The sequence below is a fragment of the Capra hircus genome, chromosome 25 (genome assembly GCF_001704415.2).
Source record: "Capra hircus breed San Clemente chromosome 25, ASM170441v1, whole genome shotgun sequence".
NCBI classification, from domain to species: domain Eukaryota; kingdom Metazoa; phylum Chordata; class Mammalia; order Artiodactyla; family Bovidae; genus Capra; species Capra hircus.
Genome location: NC_030832.1, coordinates 18,069,321 through 18,086,579, shown reverse-complemented (window position 1 = coordinate 18,086,579; position 17,259 = coordinate 18,069,321). Strand labels below are relative to the sequence as shown.

General features: G+C 41.7%; 1 protein-coding gene across 3 annotated transcripts in view; it reads right to left on the bottom strand.

The window, feature by feature from the left end:
- The window catches only part of ACSM1 (acyl-CoA synthetase medium-chain family member 1), a 64,092-nt gene extending 47,490 nt beyond the window's left edge, over window positions 1–16,602 (bottom strand). The window contains exons 1-2 of one of the 3 annotated variants that reach the window (XM_005697556.3): window positions 16,496–16,602; window positions 12,067–12,270 (exon numbers count right to left, since the gene is read on the bottom strand). In XM_005697556.3, coding sequence (XP_005697613.1) covers window positions 12,067–12,258 — 192 coding nt within the window. In that variant the 5' untranslated portion in view covers window positions 12,259–12,270; window positions 16,496–16,602. Of the gene's footprint in view, window positions 1–12,066; window positions 12,310–16,495 lie in introns of all 3 variants that reach the window. The other 2 variants (XM_005697557.3, XM_018040945.1) reach the window with 2 other exon arrangements.

Below are 17,259 nucleotides of genomic sequence, written 5' to 3'. Positions count from 1 at the left end.
GGAAAACAGTACAACATGTAGTTCAGTTCAGTTCAGTTCAGTCGGTCAGTCATGTCCAACTGTTTGTGACCCCAGCACGCCAGGCCTCCCTGTCCATCACCAACTGCCAGAGTCTACCCAAACCCGTGTCCATTGAGTCGGTGATGCCATCTAACCAGCTCATCCTCTGTCGTTCCCTTCTCAATATATAGATGACCTACTAATCTGCTCTCCAGATGAGAAAAATGCCCAACAATGTGCAATTCAGGTGCTAAGCTTTTTGGCAGAGAGGTGATATAAAGTCTCTCGTGCTAAGGCACAGATAGTCGAGAAAAAGGTCACTTACCTGGGAGTTCAGATTACACACGGGTCCAGGGGGCTGTTCTCTGATCCGGTACATGGAATCCTCCAGTTGCCCTCCCACACGACTCGAAAACAATTGGGAGCTTTCCTGGGGCTAACTGGGTATTGTAGAATCTGGACACCCAATGTATGGTCTAATTGCCCAGCCCTTATATGAAAGCTTAAAGCGACAGTATGATTCAATCCCACTCATGTGGGGAACCCAAAAGAAGGCAGAGGTTACACTAAGTTCAGTTCAGCTCAGACACTCAGTCGTGTCCCATTCTTTGCCACTCCATGAATTGCAGCACGCCAGGCCTCCCTGTCCATCACCAACTCCCGGAGTTCACTCAGACTCATGTCCATCGAGTCAGTGATGCCATCCAGCCATCTCATCCTCTGTCGTCCCCTTCTCCTCCTGCCCCCAATCCCTCCCAGCATCAAATTCTTTTCCAATGAGTCAATTCTTCGCATGAGGTGGCCAAAGTACTGGAGTTTCAGCTTTAGCATCACTCCTTCCAAAGAAATCCCAGGGCTGATCTCCTTCAGAATGGACTGGTTGGATCTCCTTGCAGTCCAAGGGACTCTCAAGAGTCTTCTCCAACACCACAATTCAAAAGCATCAATTCTTCGGCACTCAGCCTTCTTCACAGTCCAACTTTCACATCCATATATGACTACTGGAAAAACCATAGCCTTGACTAGACGGACCTTAGTCGGCAAAGTAATGTCTCTGCTTTTGAATATGCTATCTAGGTTGCTCATAAGTTTTCTTCCAAGGAGTAAGCATCTTTTAATTTCATGACTGCAGTCACCATCTGCAGTGATTTTGGAGCCCCTCAAAAATAAAGTCAGCCACTGTTTCCACTGTTTCCCCATCAATTTCCCATGAAGTGATGGAACCGGATGCCACGATCTTCATTTTCTGAATGTTGAGCTTTAAGCCAACTTTTTCACGCTCCTCTTTCACATTCATCAAGAGGCTCTTTAGTCCTCTTCACTTTCTGCCATAAGGGTGGTGTCATCTGCATATCTGAGGTTATTGATATTTCTCCTGGCAATCTTGATTCCAGCTGTGTTTCTTCCAGTCCAGCATTTCTCATGATGTACTCGGCATAGAAGTTAAATAAGCAGGGTGACGGTATACAGCCTTGATGCACTCCTTTTCCTATTTGGAACCAGTCTGTTGTCCCATGTCCAGTTCTAGCTGTTGCTTCCTGACCTGCATACAGATTTCTCAAGAGGCAGGTTAGGTGGTCTGGTATTCCCATCTCTTGAAGAATTTTCCACAGTTCGTTGTGATCCACACAGTCAAAGGCTTTGGCATAGTCAATAAAGCAGAAATAGATGTTTTTCTGGAATTCTCTTGCTTTTTCCGGGATCCAGAGGATGTTGGCAATTTGATCTCTGGTTCCTCTGCCTTTTCTAAAACTAGCTTGAACATCAGGAAGTTCACGGTTCACGTATTGTTGAAGCCTGGCTTGGAGAATTTTGAGCATTACTTTACTAGCATGTGAGATGAGTGCAATTGTGCGGTAGTTTGAGCATTATTTGGCATTGCCTTTCTTTGGGATTGGAATGAAAACTGACCTTTTCCAGTCCTGTGGCCACTGCTGAGTTTTCCAAACTTGCTGGCATATTGAGTGCAGCACTTTCACATCATCATCTTTCAGGATTTGAAATAGCTCAACTGGAATTCCATCACCTCCACTAGATTTGTTTGTAGTGATGCTTTCTAAGGCCCACTTGACTTCACATTCCAGGATGTCTGGCTCTAGATGAGTGATCACACCATCGTGATTATCCAGGTCATGAAGATCTTTTTTGTACAGTTTTTCCGTGTATTCTTGCCACCTCTTCTTAATATCTTCTGCTTCTGTTAGGTCCATACCATTTCTGTCCTTTATTGAGACCATCTTTGCATGAAATGTTCCCTTAGTATCTCTAATTTTCTTGAAGAGATCTCTTGTCTTTCCCATTCTGTTGTTTTCCTCGATTTCTTTGCATTGATCGCTGAAGAAGGCTTTCTTGTCTCTTCTTGCTATTCTTTGGAACTCTGCATTCAGATGCTTATATCTTTCCTTTTCTCCTTTGCTGTTTACTTCTCTTCTTTTCACAGCTATCAAGCACCCGCCTTGATATTGCCAGACCCTGAAAGAGCATTCCAACTTTCTGTCCATGAAAGAGAGGGAATAGCCTTGGGAGTGTTAACTCAAAGGTTGGGATCTGAGCCCCAGGCTGTAGCTCACTTATCCAAGAGACTCAGCCCAACCACCCGAGGCTGGCCTCCCTGCCTTCGAAATCTTGCAGCTATTGCAATCATGACAGAAGGTGCTTTAAAACTCTCTTTTGGGTTCAAACTAATTTTTTACCAGCCACCAAGTGAAACAACTCCTAAATGGGAGAGGCCATTTATGGATGTCTGATCAAAGAATCCTCAAGTATCAAGTAGTGCTGATGGAAAAATCCAGGCCTCACTATATCCCCTTGTGAGGTTCTTAACCCAGCCAGCCTCCTGCCTACCCTTGAGGGCTCTCTCCCCTTTCATTCTTGCCTAGAAACCGTGGACCACTGGAAAAAAACCCGAGAAGGATTATTGGAAGATCCTCTGACCAATCCTGAGGAAATCTGGTACACTGATGGAAGCAGCTTTGTCTTGGATGGAAAAAGAAGAGCTGAATATGCAGTAGTCTCCAATTTTGAGACCACAGAGGCTAAGCCTTTGCCACCAGGTACTTCAGCCCAATTAGCTGAGCTCATAGCCCTGACTCAAGCTTTAGAGCTGGGAAAAGGAAAGAGAGTAGCCATTTACACTGACTCCAAGTCTGCCTTTCTGGTGCTACATGCACATGCTGCTATTTGGAAAGAAAGGGGCCACTTGACCACCCAAGGATCCCCAGTGAAATATGGTGATCAAATCCTTAGACTCTTGGAGGCAGTCCATCTGCCTGCTGAGGTTTCAGTCTCCCACTGTTAAGGACACCAAAAAGGGAGCACAGAAGTGGCACGAGGGAACCAAGCAGCTGATCAGGCAGCTGAGAGAGCAGTATTACAGAACAATGACCTAATAGGGATTGCCACCTTAGTTCTACAGACTAATTTGCCAGAAACTCCTTCATATACTGAAGGTGAGACTCTTAAAGCTAAGAATGAGGGCTTTCAAGAAGATCATATGGGGTGGCTCCAAAAGGAGGGACTCCTTTTTCTGCCTGTGAACCTCCAGTGGAAGTTGGTTAACTTCTTACATGCCACCACTCATTTAGGGGAAAAGGCCCTCCAGAGATTACTAGAGAGGTCCTTCAGAGGAATAGACTTCCAAATGACTATAAGGCAAGTGGTCACCTCTTGTTCCACTTGCCGTTTAAACAACCCCCAAGGAGCTCAAAGACCCCAGCTGGCCCAGCCTGTCCAATGATGTGGGACTTACCCAGGAAAGGACTGGCAGATGGAGTTCACCCAGATGCCAGTTTCTCAAGGGTATAAATACCTATTAGTCATGATAGATACATTCACAGGATGGATTGAAGTCTTTCCCACCCAGACCAAGAAGGCTGAGGAGGTGGTTAAAAATAAAACAAAAACAAAAAAACTGCTCCATGAAATCATTCCGAGATTTGGTCTACTCAGGTCATTACAAAGTGACAATGGGACATCATTTACTTCTAAGGTCACCCAGTTCAGTTCAGTTCAGTTCAGTTCAGTTCAGTTCAGTCGCTCAGTCTTGTCTGACTCTGTGACCCCATGAATCACAGCATGCCAGGCCTCCCTGTCCATCCCCAACTCCTGGAGTTCACTCAAACTCATGTCCATAGAGTCGGTGATGCCATCCAGCCATCTCATCCTCCGTCATCCCCTTTTCCTCCTGCCCCCAATCCCTCCCAGCATCAGGGTCTTTTCCAATGAGTCAACTCTTTGCATGAGGTGGGCAAAGTATTGGAGTTTCAGCTTCAGCATCAGTCCTTCCAATGAACACCCAGGATTGATCTCCTTTAGAATGGACTGGTTGTATCTCCTTGCAGTCCAAGGGACTCTCAAGAGTCTTCTCCAACACCACAGTTCAAAAGCACGTTAGGGGTCTCTAAAGCATTGGATATTACTTATTATCTCCATTCTGCCTGGAGGCCTCAGTCTTCAGGAAAAGTAGAAAGAGCCACCCAATTCTTAAAATCAGGGATAAAACAGATAACCCAGGAGACTTCCCTGGGATGGAAGGAAGCTTTACCAATAGCTCTCCTCTGCACCTGGATTACCCCTAAAAAACAGGTTGGTCTTAGTCCTTATGAGATGCTATATGGGAGACCTTTTGTTTATGTCAATGACCTCTTCCTAGATCCAGAGGCTCAGACCCTCCACTTTCATACATGGCCATTGGGCAATTCCAACAGGATATACTCTTGTGGGGTGTGAACCAGTACCCAAAAGATTCTAAGGGGTCACCACTATATGCTCCAGGGACTCAAGCCCTAATTAAAGTCTGGAAAGATGGGTCCCCAAAGGCTCAACTCCAGCCCATGTGGGAGGGCCCCTACCTGGTTAATACTTTCTACCCTCACACCAGTTAAGGTACCAGGACATGACCCCTGGATTCACTACTCATAAGTCAAGCTGTGGAAGAAAAAAGAGGAAGACACTCAATATACCTGTGAGCCCTGGGAGATCTCAGATACCTATTCAGAACAACAAATGAGTGCCATTCCAATGAACACCCCCAAAATCTAGTTTCTGTGAATATTTCTCGGGATAACTCTAAAGAGCCAACACAGCTTGGCAGGGGTTGTACTCCAAAACAGACAGAAGATAGATCTTCTGATCCCTGAACAAGGAGGGACTTGAGCCATCCTGGCAAAGGGAATTTGGAGTTGGCTAATGCCCCTACTAGTCCTTGTTATGCCATATTGATGCTGCTTATGATTGCTCCATATATTATCAATTGTCTAACCCGTTTGTCTCTGCCCAGGTCAACAAACTACAACATGCAGTGCCAGTTCAAGCAAGGATATATAAAACTACAAGTGACCATAGAAAATAACACTCATCCATAGATGGACACCACTATAAGGACTCTGCGGCCTGAGACTAGCAAGAGGGGGAGGCTCAATGCCTCTCGCTGTCCCATTTCAGTAAGAAGTAGCCAGAAAGACCTCAAAGCCCCTATTCCCAAAGAATTGGGCCTTCCATCTCTTGAGGGGGGAACGTTAGGTAGTTAGAATAGGAAAAAGGAGTCCAGAATGGTGGTGGCTAAAAGACAAGGAAGGGAAAAGCCCGTGAAAATAGAACAAAGGAAGGTCCAAGGACCAGAGTGAGGACCTCAGGTAGAACAAATAGCACTTCTGCTAGCTCAGTTTACACAGGTCAGGCTCAGGGGGAGGAAAAAATACATAAAAAGAGGAGCCAAAGAGCCGGAGGTCTTTCTCCGTCGCTCATGCAGGCTCTCTATCTCTTTTTCTCCCTCCCTCCCTCCCTCCCTGTCTCTCTCTCTCTCTCCTCTTCACGTCTTTTGGGTCGGCATGCCCTCACACCTCGAGGATGTATTTTCCTTTTATTTTCTAAATAAAACTGAGCTGTTACATGGAGCTGTAACACTGATCTGTCCAAGAGCTATAATAGTGTCTGTCTGAGAACCAAGAGGTATAGTATGGTCTGTCTGAGAGCCGAGAGCTGTCACAAGGACTGTCCGAGAGCTGTGATGCGCCGAGGGATATAACGTCTGTCATTTCAAATTTTTGTTGTGACAAGACAGAACTGAGGAAATTACCCATTCCCCTGACAAAAGTAAATTGTCTTGTTCAGTGAGCTAATGCAAGACTGGAAATTTTATCCCTGTTATAAATGTTCCTTTTGATAACAGGTTGTGTGAGTTTCTGTGCCCTTAAATGTTCTATATTTATTTTCTTTGTGACCTTCGTTAAGTGAATAGGTATTGTTTCAGTGATCTGTGATCCTGTGTTTTAAAATATTTTTTATATTTCTAACAAATTTCCCCAAATCAAAATATAACTATGCTTTTTAGCCTCTAGCTGACTCTGGGATGAATTCTTCAAAGAAATTTTTCTGAGGAACCTCAGAGATGAATGTTAAGCTAACTTCTTTGGTATTTTTGATTGAAAAACATTGTCAAGTGATTAACAATGAACTTTAGGCTACAGTGTATAGATAAATGTCACTAATATGGATATTCCAAAAATTTTATGGACTCCCTTACATCTGATACATCCTGATATAATGTTATCAGTCATAATTCTAGTGATTATACTAAAATGTTATATGTTACAGAAATACCCAGTGGTGTTGGAGAAGACTCTTGAGAGTCCCTTGGACTGCAAGGAGATCCAACCAGTCCATTCTGAAGGAGATCAGCCCTGGGATCTCTTTGGAAGGACTGATGCTAAAGCTGAAACTCCAGTACTTTGGCCACCTCATGCGAAGAGTTGACTCATTGGAAAAGACTCTGATGCTGGGAGGGACTGGGGGCAGGAGGAGAAGGGGACGACAGAGGATGAGATGGCTGGATGGCATCACTGACTCGATGGACGTGAGTCTGAGTGAACTCCGGGAGTTGGTGATGGACAGGGAGGTCTGGCGTGCTGCGATTCATGGGGTAGCAAAGAGTCAGACACGACTGAGCGACTGCACTGAACTGAAGTTTCCTAATTATGCTGTACTCAAATCTTTAACCATGCAGAAGGGCCATGGCACAATCGGTAGCGAAATTTAGAAACAGTGATTTTAGAATGAGTGATTCTCTTCTGGATAATACCTTTTAAACTGCATAGTGGCAGAAGGACCAGTTTTACTGGACAAATTGTTTAGGAAATTTGGCTGATTATGCAGAATTCCATTGTGCTTATCACCCCTAGTCTTCTGGGTTAGTGGAAAAAACAAATGGAACAATTAAAACTCAATTGGCTAAAATAACAGATGCTTCTTCCTTGGCCTAAGGTTCTTCCATTGGTTCTTCTCAGCATCAGATCCACTTCTTTTGGCAAACATCATTGTCTCCCTTACCCGGAGACCAATGAGACTGGATAAAGGACTATATGATCCTGTATTACTTAAAGGAGACATATTATTGCAAGTGTTTAATCAAAGTATTGACAAGACATTCTAAACTTGTTTCTGAAATTTAACTTAGTATGGAACAGATTGGGTCAGAGACCAGAAATATACTGGCTGGCTCCTAATGGGACTCAATGGCTTTGTGGGTCCAGTCTATGGCCTTGGCTTCTGCTGAGATGGCTAGGAAGGTGAACTTTAGGATTCCCTTGGGCTCAAGGCTAGTTTTGTACAAACAAACTTAGATGTGACTCCAGCAAATTTACCATCAATATGAGCCTGATGGACCAAGAGATGTGTACTTCACTGATATGATAACTTAGCAGCTACTTTTGGGCCTTCAATAAGATTGGAAAATATTATTTCTCACATTAAAGCCTTGACAAAATTCACTCAAAAGGCCTTATATGATAGCAACCAGCCTAATTCTGAGGTCTTTATGATATGAAAAGCTGAATTGCAATAACATATGGCCCTTGATATCCTTACAGCATCTCAAGGGGGCAACTGTGCTATAATTCAAACTAACTGTTGTGTTTATATACCACAGTCCTCTAATGTTACACATTTAATAACTCATATGAAAAATCAGATTGCTGCCTTAGATGATCCACTTCCTAGATTTGTGATCTTTTAGGAAGATAATTTGGTTCTGAAAGGGTAACAGGCAGGAAGTCTAGAGGCCCCAAATGGAAGAAATAGGCTGCAAGTGTCAGATATTTTTTAATCTCTCTCTTAAGTGGCAGGAAGAAACAAACTACAAATGTCAGATTTTTTTCCCTTCTCTCTACAAATTTAGAAGGAGGTTTCTTTTAAAATTCTGTGTTGCCATGGTGACACCTGGTTCCACCTGAACTTAACTTTTCTCAAAGTTAACCTAAGGTTTCTCAAACCTGTAGCTAACCAATGCATTTTTCTTATGGATAAGTTTTTCTTAAGCTATGTTAATGAACTATGTGTTTACCCTAGACTCTGTCTTTCTTCAAGTTGGTTCCACCTAAGACTCAAACAAATGTGTATGTTTTACTCATGCAAATAATCTCTTAAACTATGTTAATGAGACTATGTCTTTGCTTAGAAATCTGCCTTTCTTCAAGATTCATGTCAATTGTTTTATGGCCTGGGACGACTCATCTTGTGCCAATGTTAGGTCAAAAAGCATGTTGTGGGTGAGGGGCCTGGTGCCAGTCTTTGAATTCTGAGACATTTCCTTTCTCTAATTAGCAGACTTCTAGTAGCTATATAACATCCGGCTAAAGACTAGCAGGGGGCACCCTTTCTGCCCCCTTCTGATGTCTATGTCGGAAGCTTTCTCTATCTCTTTTATACATTAATAAAGCTTTATTACACAAAAGCTCTGAGTGATCAAGCCTCATCACTGGCCCTGGATTGAATTCTTCTCATTTGGAGGCCAAGAATCCTGGTGTCTTTTATGGCTTAACAGCAACATTTCAGTTCTGGAAGCTTATGGTTTAACTATCTACAGGTAACTAACATTATTAGCTGTATTGCTTGTAATTTGTTTATTTGATAAGATTGTTGTCTCTTGTGTTACAAGATGTATAACCAGGCCCCTGGCCAAATTAAAGACAGATAAATATCTTGAAGAAATAGACCACATTTATAACTTAAAATAATTGTAATAGTATGAGTCTAGGTATAAGAAGAAGCAACAAGGGAAATATCTCCTGGATCCTATTAGGTTAGAAGATAGACGATCCAGATCCATTTATTATCCATCAATGGGCCTAGTCTGGAAATTAACACCTGGAGTGACATATCAATAAAGAACTTTCATCTGATCTGAGATGAGCCTCCAAGCACCATGGGACAACAAGAAACAATGGTCATGAAATGTCTCCCAATAAGGTTTAACTTCTGACCACAGGGAGGGACTGTAAAATGAATTATTTTCTTCTCTGTGGTCTTCTAGTAAACAAGCCTTTTTCAAATGCAAATTTAGGAGCCCCAGTGAAACAAAGCCATCTATTTGGAAGCCGTCAGATACTTCCTTCCTGGTAAGCGCCGAGGAGCTGGGGGATGTGAGAGACAGCCATCTGTCACGTTCACCATCTCTTGTGGTAAACAAGAAATTTGTATGTTAACAATAAAGAAAATAGGATTGGCCCCAGAGAGCTAGATGCATATAAAAGAAATGATTCCAGCAAGCCTGGACACATAGAAGATTGCTAAATCTCTTCATGTGAGAGATTTAGTTTTTTCTTAATTAACAGTGTTTTTCATATTCAAACTCATGCAAATTTATTCAGACATATGCAAACTTGTATATAGCCTGGCTCCTCGCCTGCCTCCTTGAAGCCAGCTCTTTCAGGGTCACCTGAGATACTGTCTCCTGGGCTTGAGTCCTAACATTCCCACCAAATAAAACCTAACTCCCAACTTTAAGGTTGTGTGTATTTTTTTAGTTGACAATATGCTGCTGCTGCTGCTAAATCGCTTCAGTCGTGTCCGACTCTGTGCGACCCCATAAACGGCAGCCCACCAGGCTCCCCCATACCTGGGATTCTCCAGGCAAGAACACTGGAGTGGGTTGCTATTTCCTTCTCCAATGCAGGAAAGTGAAAAGTGAAAGTGAAGTCTCTCAGTCGTGTCCTACTCTTCGCGACCCCATGGACTGCAGCCTACCAGGCTCCTCCATCCACGGGATTTTCCAGGCAAGAGTACTGGAGTGGGGTGCCATTGCCTTCTCCGAGTTGACAATATAAAACCCAACAAAGGTGGGGCATTCTCTGGGCAAATATTTACATGGTGATAATCTCCATGGGTTGATGTGTGAACTAACAAGGAATTTATGAAGATAAATGTAGAATAAAAACTATGACATTTCTAGCCCATCTTGTGATTCAAAAGATCTTAACCAGATTTTTGATCTGGGCAGTGATGAAAGTGTTTGTAGTCTGAAAGCAGAGATGTTTTGACATCATCATCTCATGAGACCAGGTTAAAGAGTGGCTTATAGATTCAGACAGTCTGAACTCAAATCCTGATCCTCCACTTATTAGATAAGCAAATTCTGTAGGTTTTTGAACAATTGCAACCTCAGTTTCCTCATCTCAAAAATGGGGATGATTAAAGTGTCCATTTTATCAGAATAATAAGCACAAAGTGCTTGGCATAGCACATAAACAAAAGGGCTCTCCAAAAGTGAGGGCTCTATTTTCCTTGGAGTTTTTTGGAAATTCAGAAAAAGGAAAAAGATGGAGGTAGGATAAAAGTCCCCATAAAAGGCATATAAGTTCTGAATACTAACATATTGAGAGGTTTAACAGTCAGGTAGAAAGGCCAGAGCTCCCCAAGCAACAGGAGGAAATAAACTGCAAGTTGCAGGCTTTTCTCCTCTTCTAATCCTGTGTTGTCATGAGCACACTTGGCTCTGTCTGAAGGTAACCTTGAGCTGCTAATGGCTCAGCAAACCAATGCATTTTTCTTATGGAAATGGTTTTCTTAAGCTACATTAATGAAACTATGTATTTGCTTGGAAATCTGCCTTTCTTCAAGATTCATGTCAATTGTTTTATGGCTGGCGATGACTCCCCTTTTGCCATTCTATCTCAAAATGCATGTTGTGGGAGAGGGGTCTTATCTCTCTCAGTAAGTCTCTCAGTAACCATAACTCTCAGTCTTGAGGCATTTCTTTTATTAGGTTAGCAGCTTGCTAACAGGTATATAATGCCTTGTAAAAACTAGCAAGGGGTTATCTTTTCTGACCCCTTCTGATATCGACGCCAGAAGCTTTCTTTATCTCTTTTACACTTTAATAAAACTTTGCCGCACAGAAAGTTCTGAGTGATCAAGCCTCATCTCCAGCCCTGGATCGAAATCCTCTCCTCCAGAGATCACAAGTCCCAGCATCACTCACAGTAGCCTTAACCTTTGCAGCCTTAACCTTTCAGTATGAATGTATGCTCACAGTAAATTAAAAATACATCAACTCTTTAACTCCGTATCCTGTGAATTCTTCTGAACAAATACAGTGTTGAGTGGGCTTTCACAATGTGGAAAATGCCAGCTGGAACCTTGTAGCTGAAACACCCCCCATTGTCTACCCAAGTCCTAGTGTCACCACTGTGCCTCTCTTGGGAAAAGAGAAACCAAGAATGTGCATTTTTTTGCAGAGACCACTGGGATGGATTTCTCTGGATATACCCTAAAGCCACGTTCAAATAGGTAGTTGATAGGGAGGACTCCAGCTATACCTGCCATCCTCATAGGAAGATAGACAACATGATTTAGTTACATGTGTCAGATGGTCATGTGCACAATCAAGGTTACACCCTCCCTCTGGGTGTAACCTAAAGTCAAGCCCACGCTTTATGAAATGAATTCTACTTAGACTCACAGTCTCATTAGTTGAAGATGAGAATTCAGACCAACATCAACTTGCTGACTTGTGATTAGAACTTGACATTTGGTCATGATTACCTGACTGAGTACCAGATACTTTCACCTGCTATCTTGTTTCTTAAATGAGATTATCCTCATTTCACAGATAAAGCCACTGGGACTTAGAGAATAGAGGAAGTGTCCAGGCTGAGAAATGAAACCCCAAACATAAGCTTTTCCCATGAAAATTGTAAACTTAGTCAGAAGCCCTTTTAGTTCTGTGCCCCTCTTCCTATTAGGAGAAGGAGGTGAATCCTTTTCTCGCACCCAACACAGAGGCCTCCTTACCTTCTCCATTTGAGTCCAGTGGTCCAGTACATCACCTGCAAAGTTAAATTCCTCAGGTCTGTCATATTCATTCCATCTTAGGGTTCCAGCTCCTGATAAAGGTTGGCAGCGCAGGTGCTGAGGGGCATGGTGGAAGCCAGGGCAGGACATGTGGATGCCCCACAGGACTCGAAACTTCATCAGCCTTTGCATAGTGGAGCAGTCCTCAGGAAACAGACACAGAATTCTCAGGTCACTACCTGCCTTGAGAAGAGATGGCTAATATGTTGGTCATTGGAGCAGAAATTCATTCCACAAAATGAAGGCACGTTGCTGGCTAATTACTAGAGTAATAGCTTTGTTTCAGTTCACTGGAATTTGGAAGGCACAACTAACAGCTCACTGAAATTTGAAGGCATAGCTAAACTGACTTAGCTGGGAATTTCTCTTCCTGAATGAAGAATCACAAGGCAAAAATTATGAGGAGGGGTTATAACTACTAGATGAGATAGGCACATATTCCTGAGGGTCTTCTCCTTCTCTTTTAAACCCCAGGAATGGAGGCCATGTGGCCACCCTTTTTTGGTAGAAACAGTATTTTCAAAGTCCTGTATGTCATGCTATCCTTGCTAGGGAAAAATCTCTTCCTACTGAGCCCAAATATGTGGTTCTCATGAAAACTGTCATAGTTTTAGATGATCCCACCACATCCAAATTTGATTGGTCAATCATTTCCTATGATATATATTTTTTAAAATACAAACTGGGCTAATCATAATCCCTCTCCAAAATTATGTGTGTGCGTGTGTTACCAAAGCCTTAGTGGAAGCCATGAAAATACACACTTCGGAAATTGTCAGTGGCTATAATTCCTGTAATGTGGAGATAACTGCTCTGCATAAGAGAAGAAAACTTGAAAATTTTCAGGGATATGAAAATAAGGGGTAGAGAGACTCTTAGAGGCATGCAAGTCTCTGGTTCATAACTATTGCTCCTGAGGCATGTCTACATCTCTACCCTTCTCTTGTTAATATCCTGTCCTGATTTCTATGACTCAACAATTTTTCCTGTCTGAGATTGTGTTTCTGTCACTTGATATTATAAGAATATTGACAAATATGCACCACCATACTCAGACAGAGGAGGCTAATATCACAGCATTCTCCTTACTAAACAGGGATCTGGCCTCAAGGTCTTCCCCAGGACAGCGTTCAGGTACTTATTACCAATGATCATTTGACCTATGAAATAAAAATTTTTTGCCACTCCAGTTCCAACAAATGCTTCTGATATGGGGATAGAATGCTCATTTACTAGGATGCTTTTTGAAGTTTGATGGTGGAAATTGGCTTAAGCAAGAACTTCTGACTATGAGCAGAAAGCCACTTCACAAATAGCTTTGAGGTTTAAGCAGTTTATCCCTGCAAATAATTAAGCCCTCTCCCCCCCAGTTACAGCAACAAGATAATACTGTTTGATGATAGATCCATGAAAGAAATCAATAAAACATGATTCCATATTCCACTTGTAATAACCTAGCCCCAATTAATTTTGGTGCTGCCCTCAGAACCCTGCTACTGTCTGCAGAGAAGAGTATTGACTTAAAAAATAGTCACAAACTAAAAGTTGAGAGTTATGTTTTATTCAGTGGGAATTTTTAGGACTTCAGTCCCAGGAGACAGCATCTCAAGTGACTCTGAGAGAACTGCTCCAAGGAAGTGAGAGGAGGAAACAGGTTAAAGTTTTGCAACAAAGGATAGATAGACAGAACATCAGAAGATTATTGTTAATTAAAGGAAGCAAGGTAAAGCTCACTTTCAATCACTTGCCAAATCTTCTGAATGACAAATAAACTTAGTTTAACATTCCTCTCTGAGATGTCTCAGAGGTTTTTCTTCAAAGCATCCCAGAGTCAGCAGGAGGCTAAAGAGCTTTAGTTAGATTTTGATATTTGAGATGTTTGTTAGAAATGTCAACAAATATTTAAAACACAACAGGATCATAGGTCACTGAAACAATGCTTATTTACTTAACCAAAGTAAAAGAGAAATCAAATTCCAGTTTCTTATTAGCCTACTTAGCCAAATCCATTTATTTAACTTCAATCTAAATTTAGTGAACCTTGACTATGCATAAAACTTTTTCCTCCTCAGAATTCCTTTTCACAGTCTCTCATCACTTTCTGTATCTAGTCTCATTTTTTATACAAATAAAATCAACAAGCTCATTCCTTCTTTTTTCTCAATAAAATGCAATTTTATTCCTCATACCTTCTTTACTGAAAACACACATTTTATTTCCTACTGTATACTAAAATGTTACTGTATTATTTCTAATAGCTTTAACTACATATGTAAATTATAAATTTCAACTCTTAAAACCTTAATTTTTAGTAAAAGATAAGAAGTAAGTAATTATGAACTGTTTTTTACATTGGAATTCTATAGGTTGGTGAGCATAAACAGCAGTGATAATTTCTAAAAGCATTTGTTTTCTTATAGAAAACATCTTGGGGTGACATCAAGCATTTTCATTAATATTCCTAAATACTTTTAGTTTTTCTCTTTAGTAATTTATACCTCAATATCTCATTAATGAAATTGTCTAGTTACTCAATAAACTTTTATCATTTAACTTAAATTAGCCCAACTTTAGAATTTTAAGTTACCAAATATCTGGAAAGATTATTTTAAACAGATTTTTCTAAAATAGAAAAGAGTTTACCTCAAAGCTGTTATCTCATTTACATTTATTTTAAAGTTTCATTGTATCAATAAAATATAAATCAATGGTGGTGGTTTAGTCGCTCAGTCATGTTCGCCTCTTGCGACCCCTTGGGCTGTAGCCCAGCAGGCTCCTCTGTCCATGTGATTCTCCAGGCCAGAATACTGGAGTGGGTTGCCAATTCATTCTGCAAGGGATCTTCCTAACCCAGGAATCTAACCGAGGTCTCCTGCATTGCAGGCAGATTCCTTACAAACTGAGATAGCAGGAAAGCCCAAATCTGCCTGTGAATCTGCCTGCAATGCAGGAGACCTGGGTTCAATCCCTGGATTGGGACAATCCCCTGGAGAAGGGAAAGGCTACCCATTCCAGTATTCTGGCCTGGAGAGTTCCATGAGTCCATGGTGTCACAAAGAGTCGGACATGACTGAGCGACTGAACTGAACTGAACTGAGCTTAAAATCTTTGCCATAGGGACAGATTCCAAGACGGATAGGGGTTGCCGCAAAGTTGCAAGGCAAATTTAGTGGCAGAGATAGTTCTAAAATCCTGCTCTTCCTTCCATTTTTTTCCAACACATACCTCTTTTCACACGCATGAACCCACTGGAGCAAGAACACCAGACTCAGTTGCTAATTTTATACATAGGTGTTTACATGGCCACAGGATTGTCCTTAAAATACTCAAGGACAATCCATACAACCCCTTAATAAGTGGCTAAAACCAAGACAACAGAAAGAGAAATAATGAGGAAATTAACCCTTTAATATGGGCTGAATGGTGCCCCCTCAAAATTTATGTGTTCAAGTCCTAACACTCAGTGCCTCAGCATGTGACTATATTTAAGACAGAATCTTAAAAGAGGTAATTCAGTTAAAATGAGGTCTTTAAAGAGGTAATTCAGTTAAAATGGAACTTAACCTCATATGACTTGTTCAGAGTGCCTTGATGAGTTCTTACACCAGAACTTTGATTTCACAATCATTTGGACTGAAAAAGCTATTCATTTTATGAGGCAACATTTTTAGTGCATTATAGAGGATCCCAGCATTACAGAGCCGGGTTTGGCTCCACTTGGTACCAGGTGAATGATCTTGGCCATCATTTATGTCTCCAGACTTGGAGGGCATAGTAATAATACTCGCTATGTACACTGAGTAAAAATACTCACCATACTTTCATAAGGATTAGTGAGATAATCAATATAGTCAATTTCCCAGTGCTATGTCTGATACAGAATAAGGGCTTAATAAGTGTTGAGGTGTCTTCTAACTCCCAGAAAATACTGAAGCCAATCCCTCCCAAGTTAAATATTGAAAAAATATGCTGTTAATAAAAGGCATTCACCTTAAGTGATGTGAACAAACTTTCACATAATGGAGCTCTTTTCTCAATGTTTTAACTTCTAGGTCTTTTTTACACCTGTCAGCACCCTCCTCCCACAGCCTACCGCATTCAAATATCTAACATTAAATCAATCATCTGTATACCAGTCATGGTGCTGGGCATACCATGTATTTCCTCTGATCCCCTTCTCTCAGTTTTACCATCCTCACTTTGCAACAGAGGAAATGAACTGTCAGAGAAGAAACTTGCCCCAGGTCTGTAAGTGGCATTGCTAGAATTTGAAACTGGGGCTTTAGATTTCACTTTCAGGGCTCTGTATATACTTTACTGCCTCGTGGCAGACGAACACACACAGACACACAAAGAAGCAGTCCCTTACCTGGCACTGTCTAGGAAATGCTCGGGCTGTGTCTTGGATGGGGACTTTGCGAGTTCAGTTCTCTCTGTGTTTATACAACCGAACTTGGTTCCTGACTACAGCTGGGGTGGAGAACTTGGCAGGAATGGATTAATTCAAAAGGGGGAGGAGATTCTCACATGTAACAGGGCAAAAAGCAATCATAAGCCCTCATAGAGAGAAAGCCAGCTAGAAAAACAAAGTATATTATGTAATTTCCAGTTATTATGGGCCTGCCTTGTGGTTTGAATGAACAAATAAAGCCAAATGGAGCACTTTCACAAGTTCTCTGTGAAACAGGCTCCCCTTTCCCGGTCTTATGTCCCCAGTGATCTCATTTAAGTGAGAGCCAGGTGGCAGCATCACCTAGTAGTCAAACCTGTGCTTGGTTAGGGGCAGGGGGAGTAAGGCTCAAGATGGAAGGGATATATATATATATGTATATATATATGATATAATTGTGACTGATTCACGTTGAAGTATGGCAGAAACCACCACAACATTGTAAGGTAATTATCCTCCAATAAAACTGCAAGGAGATCCAACCAGTCCATTCTGAAGGAGATCAGCCCTGGGATTTCTTTGGAAGGAATGATGTTAATGCTAAAACTTCAGTACTTTGGCCACCTCATGTGAAGAGTTGACTCATTGGAAAAGACTCTGATGCTGGGAGGGATTGGGGGCAGGAGGAGAAGGGAACGACAGAGGATGAGATGGCTGGATGGCATCACTGACTCGATGGACAT